Raw genomic sequence first — 18,476 nt, 5'->3', positions numbered from 1 at the left:
GGCCACTGGCTGAGTGCTCTCTGTCTCGGGTGTCTGAGGGGAGTGGCCACTGGCTGAGTGCTCTCTGTCTCGGGTGTCTGAGGGGAGTGGCCACTGGCTGAGTGCTCTCTGTCTCGGGTGTCTGAGGGGAGTGGCCACTGGCTGAGTGCTCTCTGTCTCGGGTGTCTGAGGGGAGTGGCCACTGGCTGAGTGCTCTCTGTCTCGGGTGTCTGAGGGGAGTGGCCACTGGCTGAGTGCTCTCTGTCTCGGGTGTCTGAGGGGAGTGGCCACTGGCTGAGTGCTCTCTGTCTCGGGTGTCTGAGGGGAGTGGCCACTGGCTGAGTGCTCTCTGTCTCGGGTGTCTGAGGGGAGTGGCCACTGGCTGAGTGCTCTCTGTGTCGGGTGTCTGAGGGGAGTGGCCACTGGCTGAGTGCTCTCTGTGTCGGGTGTCTGAGGGGAGTGGCCACTGGCTGAGTGCTCTCTGTCTCGGGTGCCGGAGAGGAGAAGCACAGACAACATGAGAGAGGAGAGATGAGACGCACCTAAATCCATTGCAGGGTGAAAATTTGCCGCAAAACATTAATATCTTTGGAACAGTGTGTGTAAAATTGTATCTGAATCGGGAGATGATCTTCTCTCGTCACAATTGAAATTGTATTTCTCCGTTGCGCAAAAGCTGGCTGGCAGTCTCATTGCATAATATACACGCTCCAAAAGTCTGTAAACGGAGTGTGGCTCTATAGCAGAGGTCCCCAACCATCGGGTCGTGGACCGATGTAATATTAGTTCGTTACACATATGTTGGATTATGTAATTGGTTTGTCATGACCCATTGTCAAAACAATAAATCGCGGGATTTATATGACGTTTGTTGTTAGATGGCATGCTTTGTAGCACCTCCCTCTGCTTCTAGACACGGAGGCACGTTTTTTTTTTTTTACCTAATTTTTCTGTGGATGGTTTTGTGAATAAATCTCCATTATGCTTCAATTACTGTGTGTTTATTGTATAGCAATAAGGTTGGGTGAATTCGGCCATTCTATAAAAGCATTAAATCACTTGAAGTCGTGTGTTATATGAATTAGATCACGCCTAGGGGGGGTCTAACGACCCTCCGCTGCGCGTCGGGCCTAACAACCACCCCTAGGCGTGATCTAATTCGTATAACACACTCCGTCGCGTGATGTAATGCTTAAATACGTCATCTGCTTTTCAAGCCTGTTTGAGCACAAATCATAACACATTGAACCTCGGGGGCTGATGTATTTCAGCTTTCATAAAAATGTTAGAACCTTTTTGAAAAGGTAACCACAGCCAAACATACTTTACATTGCTAACTTACCATGATTTATCAAGTCTTCTACAGGGGAATATGTATATACAATAATAATCAGTTTAGCATATATTATTCAGTAGCTTGTTATATATATCACATTTAAATGTATATTGTTAATGCACTTTACTGTTACATTTGCAGATGCGAACACATTTTCATTGTACTGTACTATTCATTGTACTGTACATACGTGTAGTGACAATACATTTTAATCCAATCTAATAAATACCTTTATTTGTTGATTTGTCAAAAGCATTTGACTCTGGTTCAAGAATAATCTAACACAATGTGTTTTTACAGATGGTCTTCAGACTTTTTTATAGATCTTCAACGGTGTTCCCCAAGGTTCGATTTAATTTATTTTTATTTTGAGAAGTACTTGCAAACTGCTAAATTTCACCTTTATGCAGATGATATGGTGGCATACCTAATTGCCTCTTCTTTAACTCATTCCCCGCCAACAGCGTTTATATATGTTATTGGGCGCCATCCTTTGAACGCCAACCACGTATATATACGTTATTTGATAGTTTTTAGATATTTGTATTCATTATTCATCCAGGGACCTTGGTGTTACCATAGGGAATGAGTCTGAGATCGCCAAAGTGCAATACCGGCCGCATCCAGCTAGACGGCGGTATCGAGCACCCTTTGTAACCTTGTATCTTGCCCTGTGTTACACTCAAATGTCTCCGGGCGCAGTTTTCTGGGTCGGGCGAGTCGAGCGATTCTCCCGGTTGCATTGAAGAGCGTCAAATATCCCTGATCCATATGTTGTGGTGGGTTATGTCGTGGACCAAATGGACATCGGATGGACCAGATGGCGATCAAACAATTGGAATATTATTTTTGGAATACTCCCGATCACAGGTAAGGACTATCTGATGTCAATTCTAGCTTGATCGTGCAATGCTTTCGAGCTGATCAGCGTTTTTAGTGTTCAATACGAATGCCGTTACTGGCAATAAAATAATCAGAAACACCCCCCCCCCCCCCCTTCATGCATTCATGATGAAACATAATACCTATTATATACATTTGATTTGGGAATAGTAGTGTGTCCAGGCAAGAAACGCAAGCTTATAGTAGAATTCACGTGTAAGGCTATAACTCAGCCTTTCGGGAATTACCCCAGACCACTCTAAAACTATACTTATATTGACCACGGTATAACACAGGAACGTATGGATGAAAACATTTATTCTTTTTCACATATTGAACGATAGATAGTTGATGTCAAATGGGCCATAGTATTGTATCCATAGCTATAATATAGAATATAGATTTAGCTCTACAAACAAGGTGACGCACTCCTATCTTTTAAAGCATGGCATTGCTACAACGGGACCCGTCTAATAGCTGGCACTGAATGTGTTAAGGAACTTCAGATAGCATTTCAACAATTCAAGTTAGTTCTCAATACTAAGAAAACCAAATTCATTACATTTTCTAGGATGCATTTCCAATTCTCAGATAGCACAAATCTTTACACTCAAAATGGGCACTCTTTCTTACAAACTTTCTAACAAAGTACACATTGAAAATCTTGTGAAAAAGCTGAAACCAAGGATAAGATTTTATTTTCAAAATAAGGCTTGTTTTAACATGTTAGCCAGATTATTAAGATAACTTGTACACGCTACCTTTTTAAGTGTTTTGGATTATCAGGATGCAGGCTGCATCTTGTACTATTCACCTTAGATTCTCTATACCACAGTGCTTTGCGATTACTAATCCTCATACTTATTATTGTATGGTTTAGGGTTTTGTCAACTGGCCATCACTAAGCAGAAGATGTCATTTGGATATTTTTGTGTACAAGGCCATGCTGGGCAAACTCTCCTGACACAGACCTCCAGCACTATTCAGCTTCATTCCAACCAGGTTCCAAGGGGCCTTAGTCCTTACTGAATGGGGGGGAATTCCTTCTCCAAATGTAAAGCCATGTTAAAAGGTCCATAAGAATTGCACCCGTTTTAATTTAACCGGATTCAGGCTCTTCCTTGTGTGATTGATGCATGTATGTCTGTGTGTTTATTTATTTTCATTTTAAACTGTAACTGGCAAACTGTCTTAGGCCAGGTCACCCTCGGAACAGAGATTTCAATCTCAAGGAACTTCCTGGTTAAATAAAGGTTAATAATAATAATAAAAGCTAAAGGCTGTAGATTATAACTTCAGAACTAGAATACACAGGCACTAGTACTACTACCACCAACACAACCTAAGACAAAGACAATTAACTAATTGAAGGGTGGTTACCTCCGTCTGGCCAGGCAGCCTCTGCCCACAGCCTGTAGTTGTAGTACAGTGCCACGCAGGCACAGGTAGGCCTCTCGGGCACGATGGCAGCGCCAGGCAGACTGAATAACCAGTGCCGCCATGTCACGCTGATAGAGCCATAGCCTCCATGCTCTCTGGAGCACCAGGACAGCCTCCCTCCACAACCTGAGCCTCCGGCGCTCCCTGTACCCCCGCCAGTGAGTCTGGAGACACAAGGCTGCCCCCTCCTGGACACTGGGGTCATAGTCGTCCTCCTCTTTGGACTGGTACATACGCCACCATTGCTGTGAAGAGAGAATGCCAATGTTGAATGATGGATGTATTTATTGTTTTTATGATACAGAAATATATTGTATCATTTTCCAAATAATAGCTCCAATAAAAGGATAGCGATACAGCCTTAGAGCCCCAATTCTGTGAATACTACCTTTTTTCACTCTTGCCATGAGTGTCTCTGTTGTTGGGCACTATTAAAACACTTTAACTTGGCTTCACTACAAAGAGCAAAGTCGCCTATTCTCAGTCCTTGCCCCACAATGGTGGAATGAACTACCCACCCCAGTTAGGACAGCCGAATCACGTCCAATCTTTCGCCGTCGACTAAAGACGCACTTCTTCAACCATTATCTGAATTAAAAAAAAAAAAAAAAAAAAAATCTAACCCTAACTAACCGTACTGTCATGCACTTGTCCTAATAAACTAACCTACACTGTAGCACTCAACACTTTGATGAACATTGTTGCTCAGCTGATAGAGTTGTGCCCTTCCTGATGGCTTGTCGTACAGAACTTGTAAGTCGCTTTGGATAAAAGCGTCAGCTAAATGACTAAATGTAAATGTAAATGTAAAGAGCAAGTCCTGCTCTGCAGACGTGTGAAAACATTTCAAAGGGCTTCCATTGTGGGGCGGCTATTGCAGTTGCAGCCATTGAAATAGAGGGTAACGTGTACTAGGGAGAGAATTCACAAGCATCGAGAATCATGTGTATAGAATAGTATATAGTGCAGTATATATAATTATTATTGTATGATTACCGGTAATCATCCTATGTCACATGATTTTATCGTTGTTCCATTACTAATGTGGTAGTGGAGCAGAATCTGAAAATATTAACAGAAGTAAAAGGGTTTTCAGGATGTGTGTGAATTAGGGATGATAATGCTTATCTCACGACACGATTCCATACACGACATGGGGCTCACCATTCAACACAACTATGATACGATATAATAAAAGCTCAAGGACAACAAAGTATGGCTGTGCAGAATTGTGTTTATATTTCCAAATGAGACCCTCTTGGTATTAAATGAGGAAAATGGAATCCTTGGAATCTCTCATTTGATTCTAAATAAAGAATGCATATGTAAGCAAAGTAATGCTAATTACTTCATAAATATCAGACCAAGCACATAATTGGACAGAATGGAATAGGTTAAAAATGTTACTTTGAGAGTAACCGTAACGACCAAATAAAAGACTTATGAGATGAGAAGTACTCTCCTACATATTTAGTCTGGAACTAGTGCTAAGACCCGTCCCCATTTCCTTGTAAAAAAGAGCTGAGGAGATGACAACCCAAATGACATAAAGAACAGTACTGACAATGTAAAGAACAATACTGACAATGTAAAGAATACTGACAATGTAAAGAACAGTGCTGACAATGTAAAGAACAATACTGACAATGTAAAGAACAGTGCTGACAATGTAAAGAACAATACTGACAATGTAAAGAACAGTGCTGACAATGTAAAGAACAGTGCTGACAATGTAAAGAACAATGCTGACAATGTAAAGAACAATACTGATGATGTAAAGAACAATACTGATGATGTAAATAACAATACTGATGATGTAAAGAACAGTACTGATGATGTAAAGAACAATACTGATGATAAGAACAATACTGACAATGTAAAGAACAGTGCTGACAATGTAAAGAACAGTACTGATGATGTAAAGAACAATACTGATGATGTAAAGAACAATACTGATGATGTAAAGAACAGTGCTGACAATGTAAAGAACAGTACTGATGATGTAAAGAACAATACTGATGATGTAAAGAACAATACTGATGATGTAAAGAACAATACTGATGATGTAAAGAACAGTGCTGACGATGTAAAGAACAATACTGATGATGTAAAGAACAGTACTGACAATGTAAAGAACAGTACTGATGTAATTAACAGTGCTGACAATGTAAAGAACAATACTGACAATGTATAGAACAGTGCTGACAATGTAAAGAACAGTACTGATTAGGGGTGTAACGGTACACAAAAACCACGGTACGGTACGTACCTCGGTTTTGAAGTCAAGGTTCGGTACGGTTTTCGGTACAGTGGGGGAAAGTTTGGCTTTCCATGTTCCACTCAGGGCTGATGTAGTGTGCAGTAACTAATTGTACTTGTAGGGCTGTCAACAAATATTATTTTTTTTTTTTATCCACTTTTTCTCCCATTTTCTATATTTTCTCCCATCCCAATTTCGTATCATCCAATTCAACCCTCCCCTGTCACGGACGCTGTTTCTTGCCTCCCACAAGCCGGCTGCAATGTGGACTAAGTCATACATAGCACAAGTCCCCTCCGGTACTTGAGGTAACAGCAGTCGCATCTTTTCACCTGCGCAGCTCGATCTCTCAGTGGCGAGGAGTAACGCGTGGGAGGCTCACGCTGCCCCCGACACTTCCTGATTCTACTGCGCAGGCGCACCAACCGACCTGTAGGAGTCGCTGTCCACAACGCCCGATCCCCACCCATCAGTTTCCCACCCCCTAATACGGCCAATGTGTATTAGTATGAACGACCAGCTAAACTGAAAGCAAATGTGGAGCGCTGGGCTCGAACTGACGAGCCCAGCGTCTCCAGAATTTCGTGGCGAGCGCCTTGCCCACTACGCCACGTAGCCGCCCTGTCAACAAATATTCTACCGTAATTCCTCTAATAGTAACTGGGTCTCAAATACAAGCCGGGTCTCTATTAATGGCCGGGTGCGCTCGTGAGCTAAGCAATTATAAGCCGGCCTCCTAATACAAGCCGGGTTACTAATATACTGAGCTGCATACTGAGCTAGTTACTTGATTTCACTTTGAAAACGTTGAAATGACCAGTGACCACCTGTAATTGCACTGTTTACTATTTCATACAGTACTTGGTTTCAATAAATGAACCCAGTACATTTTACTGGGTTCAAACTGACACAAAATGTTGATTTATTCATTATGATCCGTTTGAAAATTTGAAATATAGGCCTCCCTCTTATACAGGCCTCCTCCTAATACAAGCCTGGTACCCGCTACAGTTGAAACAAATACAAGCCGCGGTTACTATTAGAGGAATTACGGTATATTGGAATTAATAATCGACTTGTAAAAAATAAAAAATAAAAAGATATTATAATAATAATTATATTAGATTGTGAAAAAAACAGCCCCCGTGGGCGGTCGTTAGTGGTTAACATACCGTTGTATTCGTTCGGTACACTACACAGCCGTTCGGTACGGTACGGTACACACTGAAACTAGTTTGGTTCTGTACGGATACACGTACCTTTACACCCCTAGTACTGATGTAATTAACAGTACTGATGATGTATAGAACAGTGCTGACAATGTAAAGAACAGTGCTGACAATGTAAAGAACAGTGCTGATGATGTAAAGAACAGTGCTGATGATGTAAAGAACAATACTGATGTATAGAACAGTGCTGATGATGTAAAGAACAATACTGATGTAAAGAACAGTGCTGACGATGTAAAGAACAATACTGATGTATAGAACAGTGCTGACAATGTAAAGAACAATACTGATGTATAGAACAGTGCTGACAATGTAAAGAACAATACTGACAATGTAAAGAACAATACTGATGTATAGAACAGTGCTGACGATGTAAAGAACAATACTGATGTATAGAACAGTGCTGATGATGTAAAGAACAATACTGAAGTAAAGAACAGTGCTGACAATGTAAAGAACAATACTGATGTATAGAACAGTGCTGACAATGTAAAGAACAGTACGGATGTAAAGAACAGTGCTGACAATGTAAAGAACAGTACGGATGTAAAGAACAGTGCTGACAATGTAAAAGACAGTACCTGGATGTACGTGGCGGCTTGTCTCATCCTGACAAACTGTTTCCTCTCCAGCCGAGCCCTGAAGCGACGCTGCAGAGTGACGATGCGCTGGAGCACCTCCCCATGGAGCAGAGCCTGCAGGCGCTGACGCTCCACCTCCCGCAGAAACACCTGAGGGGAGGGGCCACAAGGAGGTCAGAGGGCAACACAAACACACACACACGTACAGAGGAATGAGTCATCCAGCTGCATGCCGGATGACCCATTCCTCAATATAGACACATAGAAAAGATACAGACTCGTACACACACACACACACACACACACACACACACATTATGCTCACACACAACACACACACACCTAAGAATCCCCCAGCCAGATACATGGTCACAGGAATGTCAAGCATGGCCCTCTAATTATATATACAGCAAGACAGCATCCTCCATCTATCATGGTTCATTCATACTGTAGACACACAGGCCTTATACATTCTTTATGACATCCTTTCACTCAGACAGAAGATGTGTTGTATGTCATCAAGGGCTATGATGACCAACACAAGGTTCTCTGTCTCCATCTTTTCTTGATTCTATATTTAGCCTGTGGATATGATATCCGCAGAACAAAGCCTGCATCATGAAAAACCCAAATAGTAAAACTCAAAACACAGACATAGTTTACAAGCAATACAAATGTAAATAAACCTGTTACAACTTAAATATATGCTTTAAACTTGGGTTTAGCTCGTAATCTGTCGTCGTAGTAAGAGCTCAATCACTTAAAATGAGAATGAAAAAATATCATCTACAGTGCCATGTGGTTTAGCTTTCTGTGTTTTAGATTTACTATCCTTTTGTTTACATTTGGTTTACAGATCTGGGCCCTGTTCCTCGTACGTGGCTAACTGAGTTAGCTGGATAATTTTCAGGATAACTTGACATAAGTCAAGCTTTTCGGTTCCACAAAGCAAGTTTGGCTAAATCACTATAGCAACACATCGATAAACTTGAACCTGCTCCTGCGCAGCCTTACTTAAGTTAGCTGGATAAGCTTGCCACTCCCTCTGGGGAAAATGGCAGCTCCCTTCCTCAGAGATCCCATTATACCCTTGTTGTAAATTCCCCATTATTTTCTATGCTGTGTATTATTATTATTTCCAGTCAGGCAATTCTTTGGACAGCCCAGGTGCCCTATAGACCACCGCAACACTTCCGGGATTCTGAAATCGGGGAGGAGATAGCGGGGGGAGCATATGAATGAATGTGGATGAGAGCCGTGATGTAAGTGGTTGCAGCTACGGCTGTGGGGGTCGACGGCGAAAGATTGGACGGGTTTCGTCCTAAATTACTATGAGGACAGCATGACCCTATTGAGAAACAGAGACGAGTGAACTGTGGTGTTCCACAAGGAAGCATACTAGGACCGCTACTGTTCCTAATTTATGCAAATGACATGTAGTCAGCTTGTGACTGCAACTTGTTCCTGTTCGCGGACGACTCAGCCCTGCTGGTCTCTGACAAGAACACGTTACAGGTTGAAAAAACCCTCAGCTCGGAACTAGGCAAAATCTGCATCTGGCTCGCTGATAACAAACTATCATTACACCTGGGTAAAACAGTCCATTCTCTTCGGTTCAAATAACAAACTCAGCAAGACCGACGGCTTCTCAGTTACAGTGGGTGACAATATTGTCACAAGGAAAGATGAAATTACATACCTAGGTTCCATCCTAGAGGCAAATCTTTCCTGTGACAAAATGGCATCCAATGTAATAAAAAAAAAGTCAACCAACAAACTCGATTCTTGTACCGCATCTCCTCTCTGGTAAACAAAAATACCCTGAAGACTGGCAGGAGCACTCATTCAAGGGTACTATGACTATGCTTGCACCTCATGGTACCAAAGCACCTCAAAAGCGCTAAAAACAAGATTACAAACATCTCAAAACAAACTGGTCAGACTACTGCTTGACCTTACTCCTAGAACCCACCTCACCCCTGCCCACTTTGACAACCTAGGGTGGCTTAGAGTAGACGACAGAGTACAGCAACTTGCAATGGGCCTGGTCTACAAGATACACTACACGACCAAGGTACCCATGTACATGTCAAAATACTTCCCAAAGGTCAGTGAATACCACGACCACAACACCAGAGGGAGCTCCACAAATCATGTTAAACCCAGATTCGGCTCAAACAAGGGACTAAACACGTTTCGCAATTATGCCACATCAATGTGGAATGCCCTACCCAAAGCTGTAAAGGAATGTGAATCCCTACTGTTGTGAAGGGCCAGATTAAAGCTGAGAATCTACATTTATTGTTTTATATACATTGTATATTATTTATATATACACTGTATATCCCTTTAAACCTGCGTTCGAACCATAGTAATATTCGCTCTCCTTATTGGATAACGCCCGTAGGCGCCAGCCCGCAAGCCCCCAAAGTCAGGTTCAAAGACGAACCCAGGCATGTCGTAACATGCCCGGAGACAGCGTATTGATTCCAGACAAGAACCGAGGTTTGGGACTAGATAATCACTTAAGTATATATACGGCGCAGGTGCGCACAGCAGTGTGTTCGTGTTCGGTAACGGTGAAGTGAGCGGCAGTGCGTCTAACAGAGCATTGAGAACCACGTGCGAATTGAATAGTAAAGTGTCAGAGTTTAATGCAGTAACGTCAATTTCGACCTAATTTAATGTGAAGTAAATAGTCGTTCATTTATTGTATATCGTGCCAACCACAGTTCGTTCGTGTGTAGCATTACCCAGCGGTTCGTTCGTGTTAGCTAGTGGACCTTAGCCAGTGCGCGTGGACTAAATACCTTAGTACCAGCACACGAGGAGGCCTAGTCGGAGAACCTGCTGGACATGTGCACAGGAGAACCGGCGGCGGCGATTGCAGAACCATTACCGGTTGGATTATATTGATTGTGGAACGTGTTACCCGGAGAAGAGCATCGTTAATTTCCACTGTCGTTTGGGATTTAACCTCGTGAGGATTTACATTCGGGCTGGCCTCATGGACCGAGGCTAGCTGGCTATCATCGTTTGCTATCGAGCATTGGATTACAGTTATTGCTTTTGTTGCTGATCGTTGGATTTACAAGGACTGGCTTCTGTACGTGAACCCCCTTATTCTTCATTGAATCAGACTGAGTATCCGAACATTCCTCTATCCTCCAGACCTTACAACTCTGGGAGGAACCCAGTGTCTCCAGGCGGTACCAGCATTGCCCTCTATAATTGCTATTATACTCCAGGTGGCGTCAGCCTAGTACCCATCGTAGGAATCATTCTATTCCCAGTGACTTATGCTACTGACTGACTTTATGCATATTCTTCGCCATACAAGCGCGACCCTAATTCTCATTCTGTAACCTAATGTTGCATAATAATAAAATACCCTCAAATACTATTTCTTTGTCAATGCCGTGTTATTATGAGTGTCCACCATATCTATTCGATGTACTGTCTGGCCAGTAATTAAAGTACATACCTAGCAGTGGTTTAATCTATCACAATCTTTAATACAGTCAGGGTTTTGTAACCCCTCAGTTACACCTACCCACATTCAGAAACACTCTCAAAGAACACCTACGAGAGACTGCAATTCGAAACTGGCCCCTGTAAATGTCCTAACGCAACCACCTCCAATGTACAATACATTTCCTATTAAACGAGACCCTCTTCTTGGGACCAAGTAAGGTTTTGTCGATAATCCAATGTTCTGCATCCCCTTAACAATTGTGTGTATTGAGCTGTACTGTACCCATTCTGCAATCTGTTAATAAAATGTTCAATCAATCAATCAATCAATCAAGAGGAGTGTAAATACCATTGTTCTGCCAACTTGGTACCCGTCTTGTGCCAGGTCTATCTGGCCAAGGTAAAGCTGGATGCTCTCCTGGGAGGAGCTGGAACCCTCTGGGAGCAGTACACGGAAGTGACGGACAAAATCCTGCCATGGAAATAAGAGGCTTTGTGAGAAATATCAGTGACATATTCACAGATTTGTAGTGTGTGTTTGAGTCATGTGTGCCACAAATAGCTTGGTAGCAAGAAGACTTCTGTCCTATATGGTCAGTGTCTTGTGCTGAACCGCTGATATTCATTAGTATTATCATAACGCGTTTTGCAATACAATATGGTGCAATGCCAGAGCTCATTGGCCATGATTATCATTTCATGTTAATCACCTGCTATTTGATTACAATCTACCAAGATGTCTGCAATTAAATACTAAGAATACCTCACTATTGTCCGTAGTGCAAAACCAAACAAAAGTCAGTAAATCTTTAAAGCTAGCTCTAGCTTTCCAGTGTCATCACTCAGCAACTACAAGATTCATAGGCGGGGAATGTACACACTGGTCCTATATTATTAATACAACTCTTGAGACTAACATTAGGAACCCCATCCTTTCAGTTCTCTTCCGTTAAAACCAAGGTCATGTTCTCAGGGCACATGTGGTTTCAGGTAAGGTCCATGCCGACCATATTTGCAGGGGTTCCAAAAATATGCTGAACTCTCACTCCCTAAACTAAGCCCCATTGTCTGATTTCAATACACTCTGCACTCTCTAGGCTGCAGGGGGTGGATGTGGAAACAGATGCTGTGTTTATACAATTACAAGCACAGGGAGTGCTTTCGGAATCACGGACAATGAAGAGGCTCTGTTCTGAAGACCTGATTCGGGACAAAGTGTAGTCTTCAGAAACTGACACACACTTAAGATATTTCTCATTATCATGGGCCATAGCACTAATATGTCTGGACCTGCGTTCAGACAACGGAAGATGTCTGAGGCTAAAGCCATGTGAGTGACCCGATGAACCGTTGGCTGGGAGCTTCTCATTATGACAACGGTTTGGCATAACTGAATCCACCAGATTCCCAAATGAAAACTAACGTGAGAAAACAAGTGGACAGGAGAAATTTTAATAAAACATTGTATATCCAACTAGCCATGTTGAACATACAGTAATCTGCCTTATTAATCACATAATTTCTCAAGGGATTGACATCATTTCCACTGAAGCCAATGTGGTTAAAACACAGATCCAGATGGATCATGGCTCAACCAACAGCAACAGCCTCAAGAGATGAACCCAGCAGCAACAGCATCCAAACCCACTGAAGTACAAGTGGAAACATTGATTCAGGCTTTAGGAGTTCAACTGCAATGTTCAGTGTCTCGCCCTCCGTACCCTTAAGAGAGGAAGATGTTAATCTGGACCTATAAGCTATAAGTAATGGCTGACCAGAGCCAGCACTACTTTTGACCGTTTACTTCCCTGAGAAAGTTCCAACTCTGACTCGTGTCTCACACGGAGAGGACTGCTGAGTGAAGCAAGGGATGACAGACTTGAGAAGAGTTGGGAGTGTCCGAAGGTAATAATGTGAGTGTGTGTGTGTGTGTGTTACCTTGAAGCTGTACTTGATGTTGTAGCCTGACTGGCGGATGCGCACCGTTTCCAGCATACCCGTGTAACGTAGCTGCCTCAACACCAAGCCATCATTGAAACGTAATGGCAACTGAGAGAGAGCGCAAGAGAGAGAGAGAGATACAGAGAGAAGGAGAAACAGACAGAGAGAGAGGGAAAGATAGAGTCAGCCTCCCAGTGAGAAAGGAGTAGTGTAGCAGGATGAAGACACTGCTGGTAGAGCAACATAATTATATATTTTTTTTAAACAGACAAAACAAACGCTTTCTTGAATGAGTCATACCTTTTCTGCATTGGAACGGATGCACTTGACAAAGTAGGGCTCAGACTGGCCAAGGGTCTCCATCAGCTTATTGAGAGATGCCTAAAGGAAGAAGCATAATAATGCAACAACCTTTAAATAAAGTCAGGCAAGGCTGTACTAAACCACATTCAAACTCAGCTTCATTGCTTTTTTTACCCCCGCTTCCTACAAAATAAAGGACCATGTGTTCCGCCCTCTGCTGGCCGGAGGAATGTATATTTTTTTTAAACAATATTATGTTTATTTTTTTTAGTTTTACAGCATCAGTTCAACTGCCCCCCCTCCCCGAGTTACAGAAAAATAGATACAAAATAACCCCCCCCCCCCCCCTGAAATAAAAATAAAAAATCAATATAAACAAAAACAAAAAACTCTAGGCCAGACCCCCCCTCCCCTCCCCCAGACTAGGACCTCAACAAATTAAGTTTTTTCTCTTTTTTTTTTTTTTTTTACACATTTTGAGAATTTAGTAAACCCAGTTACACCCGTCTAACAGGTGCCCATACTTCTACACCAAACAAATAAATATCTAACGTTACGAGGAATGGATTTTGAGGAGAAGGTGGTTTCTCTAGTCTAAAGGCATGGTTTCTTAAACCGTATTTTGGGTTCTGAACCATATTTTAAGAGAATCTTAAGATGGCTATAAGGCCATCTTCCAGTGGAAGTTAAGACATCATCAAGGATGAGCTCCACATGCATGAAACAACAGAGTGTGTGTGTGTGTGTGTGTGTGTGTGTGTGTGCGTGCGTGCGTGACATAGATATGTTTATGTATACATGTGTGTTTCTGTCTATGCATGCATGCCTGTTTATTTGGTTCTGAAAAAATAAATCATGTGTGCAGTGTGTCCATATGCATTCAGTGTGTCCTCCGTTTGCATCTGTGCAAAAGCGCACACATGTGTAATGTGTGCAATATTCCAGTGGCAAGAGGAATTCAGTCTCCTCCTCCTTCTCCTCCTCCACAGGAGATTAAAGCAATCAGCCACAGCAGCGCAGGATGTGGGGAGTGAAGTCATCCACGAGGCCAGGGCTGCCTGACAGAGAGGCCTTCTCACTGCTCTGACTACACCCCACAGTCATCCACACTCCTCTAACTACACCCAGTCATCCACACTCCTCTGACTACACCCAGTCATCCACACTCTTCTAACTCCCCCCCACAGTCATCCACACTCTTCTAACTCCCCCACAGGCATCCACACTCCTCTAACTCCCCCCACAGGCATCCACACTCCTCTAACTCCCCCACCACAGTCATCCACACTCCTCTAACTCCCCCACCACAGTCATCCACACTCCTCTGACTACACCCACAGTCATCCACACTCCTCTGACTACACCCAGTCATCCACACTCCTCTAACTACACCCACAGTCATCCACACTCCTCTAACTCCCCCCACAGTCATCCACACTCCTCTAACTACACCCCCAGTCATCCACACTCCTCTGACTCCCCCCCACAGTCATCCACACTCCTCTAACTCCCCCCACAGTCATCCACACTCCTCTAACTCCCCCCACAGGCATCCACACTCCTCTAACTCCCCCACCACAGTCATCCACACTCCTCTAACTCCCCCACCACAGTCATCCACACTCCTCTGACTACACCCACAGTCATCCACACTCCTCTGACTACACCCAGTCATCCACACTCCTCTAACTACACCCACAGTCATCCACACTCCTCTAACTCCCCCCACAGTCATCCACACTCCTCTAACTACACCCCCAGTCATCCACACTCCTCTAACTCCCCCCACAGTCATCCACACTCCTCTAACTACACCCCCAGTCATCCACACTCCTCTGACTCCCCCCCACAGTCATCCACACTCCTCTAACTCCCCCCACAGTCATCCACACTCCTCTAACTACACCCCCAGTCATCCACACTCCTCTGACTACCCCCAGTCATCCACACTCCTCTGACTCCCCCCCAGTCATCCACACTCCTCTAACTCCCCCCAGTCATCCACACTCCTCTAACTCCCCCCAGTCATCCACACTCCTCTGACTACACCCCCAGTCATCCACACTCCTCTAACTCCCCCCACAGTCATCCACACTCCTCTGACTCCCCCCAGTCATCCACACTCCTCTGACTACACCCCCAGTCATCCACACTCCTCTAACTACACCCCCAGTCATCCACACTCCTCTAACTCCCCCCACAGTCATCCACACTCCTCTGACTCCCCCCAGTCATCCACACTCCTCTGACTACACCCACAGTCATCCACACTCCTCTGACTACACCCAGTCATCCACACTCCTCTGACTACACCCCCAGTCATCCACACTCCTCTAACTCCCCCCACAGTCATCCACACTCCTCTGACTCCCCCCAGTCATCCACACTCCTCTGACTACACCCACAGTCATCCACACTCCTCTGACTACACCCACAGTCATCCACACTCCTCTGACTACACCCAGTCATCCACACTCTTCTAACTCCCCCACAGTCATCCACACTCCTCTAACTACACCCCCAGTCATCCACACTCCTCTAACTACACCCCCAGTCATCCACACTCCTCTAACTCCCCCCACAGTCATCCACACTCCTCTGACTAGTGACTACACCCAGTCATCCACACTCCTCTAACTACACCCCCAGTCATCCACACTCCTCTAACTACACCCCCAGTCATCCACACTCCTCTGACTACACCAGTCAGAATCCAAATCAGAATGGTCTTTATTTGCCAACTAGTTTTCACATTAAAGGAATTTGCTTTGGTCGTTTTCGGTGCGACATTAGCGGACAGACATTAACAGACAGATAATACAATAAAGAGGTGGAGTAAGATAAATGAAATATGAACTAAGTTGAGCACAATAGAATATAATATAATTATGAAATAAAATTAAATATTTTATACTGTAAATAAGAGGTTGAATAATATTAAATGGGATATAAACTAAGTCATCCACACTACTCTAACTACACCCCTCAGTCATCCACACTGCTCCTTTATCTGGTGAGCTGTTCCAAGCAGGTTGTCAATGATGGCTTTTTATCAGGTGTTTACGATCTAAAGAACACAAGGTTTTACAGTCATTTACAGTATTCCCGATTGTTAGTTTGCCAACAATGTTCTAGATTGTTATTTTGCCAAGTCAGATTTATCTCAATCCTCTGGACCATCATCGGTTAAGGCACAACACAAAGTCACATCTCATGATAATGAAATGAAAATAATCTGGGAAAAGTGCTTATTTGTGATAAAGAGAGTGAGAATCTAAAAGACTGTTGAAAAATTGAGTTTCTCTTCAAAAAGTTGCTCTTGGATGAGTTCACATTTAGGTTGGAGAGCTTCCACTTGGTGAGAATTGATACTGGAAATACGTTAACGGTGTGTCTGTGGTTTTCACTGACAAAGTCAAAGCTTAGAACAAAGATAATAAGGGAAATTATGCATTAAAAGCTGCACCAATGGGATGAAAACGGAACAGTCCCCTGAGTGAATTATTGTCAACACTGAGATGTCAAACAAACTTGTTTTGTGCTGCATCTACAGGTCGGAAAAACATCAATTAAGTGACAGAATGTTAAGAACACTTTCAGCTTCCAATATTTACCTCAATTTCTTTGGTAAAAAAAAACGACATCTTTCAACATTTACATTTAGTCATTTAGCTGACGCTTTTATCCAAAGCGACTTATAAGTTCTGTACAACAAGTCATCAGGAAGGGCACAACTCTATCAGCTGAGTAACAATGTTCACGTCGTTACATCTCTCTAGTCTCCTAAACTGGGGCGGCGGGCAGTAAGCCTGCCAATGCCACGTCTTATGTAGCTCATTACAGGAAGTGAGAAGGACTTGGTTTGTCTCCCTTAGGTCTCTGCTTAGATGATATTGGCAAGGGACTGAAAACGTTTGGGTGTGTCTGGAAAAAAAATCCTGATAGCCTATAAAAATCATTTTTTAAACCCCCCAGACATGATGTTATACATCTACACATTTTGGCTGGGATGTTGGAAATTCGTAATAGGCCACTCACACTTAAACACACACACACACACACACACACACACACACACACACACACACACACACACACACACACACACACACACACACACACACACACACACACACACACGCACGCACACGCACACACTATTTACAGGATCTAGTGAGGAGGGAAGGCACTCCAACCATATTTTTTATTAATATCTCGACTCTGTGACAGCATGAGGTGAGACGGATCTTTAAAAAAGTGAATATCAGGAAGGCAGCAAGACCGGACGGCATCCCCGGCCGCGTCCTAAAAGTCTGTGCCGACCAACTGGCCCCGGTATTCACTGACATCTTCAACCTGTCCTTGGAACAGGCTGTCATCCCCACCTGTCTGAAGAAGTCCACCATCATCCCTGTACCCAAAAAATCTACGCCCGCTTGCCTCAACGACTACCGCCCTGTAGCCCTCACCTCCATAGCCATGAAGTGCTTTGAGAAGCTAGTGAAGGGCTACATCTGTTCCTCCCTCCCCATCAACCTGGACCCTCTGCAATTTGCATATCGCCCCAACAGGTCCACGGAGGACGCCATAGCCCATGTGCTGCACACAGCAGCATCACACCTGGACAAGAGGCAGGGGAACTATGTGAGAATGCTGTTCATCGACTACAGCTCAGCATTCAATACCATAGTCCCCTCCAAACTCATAGCCAAGCTCAGGGACCTGGGCTTGAACTATGACCTCTGCCAGTGGGTCTTGGACTTCCTGATGGGCAGACCCCAGGTGGTAAGAGCAGGCAACTGCACCTCCTCATCCATCACGCTCAACATAGGGTCCCCCCAGGGCTGTGTTCTGAGCCCCCTCCTCTACTCCCTGTACACACATGACTGCGTAGCACAGCGGAACAACAACACCATCATCAAATTTGCTGATGACACAGTAGTGGTGGGCCTGATCTCTGCCAACGACGAAAGGGCCTACCTGGAAGAGGTAGAGAACCTGTCACAGTGGTGTCAGGAGAACTGCCTCTCCCTGAACGTCAGCAAAACAAA

The 18,476-nt window shown here is 43.7% G+C and overlaps 1 protein-coding gene across 1 annotated transcript in view; it reads right to left on the bottom strand.

Moving 5' to 3' along the window:
* The window catches only part of myo9aa (myosin IXAa), a 204,572-nt gene that overhangs the window by 27,959 nt on the left and 158,137 nt on the right, over positions 1-18,476 (bottom strand). Inside the window, 5 exon segments of the mRNA XM_084337743.1 lie at positions 3,578-3,882; positions 7,708-7,857; positions 11,531-11,653; positions 13,120-13,230; positions 13,423-13,503. Of these exon segments, the coding sequence (XP_084193869.1) occupies positions 3,578-3,882; positions 7,708-7,857; positions 11,531-11,653; positions 13,120-13,230; positions 13,423-13,503 (770 nt within the window).

The sequence above is a fragment of the Notolepis coatsorum genome (assembly GCF_963971535.1).
Source record: "Notolepis coatsorum genome assembly, chromosome: 20".
Taxonomy (NCBI): domain Eukaryota; kingdom Metazoa; phylum Chordata; class Actinopteri; order Aulopiformes; family Paralepididae; genus Notolepis; species Notolepis coatsorum.
This window is presented reverse-complemented; position numbering and strand designations above follow the sequence as displayed.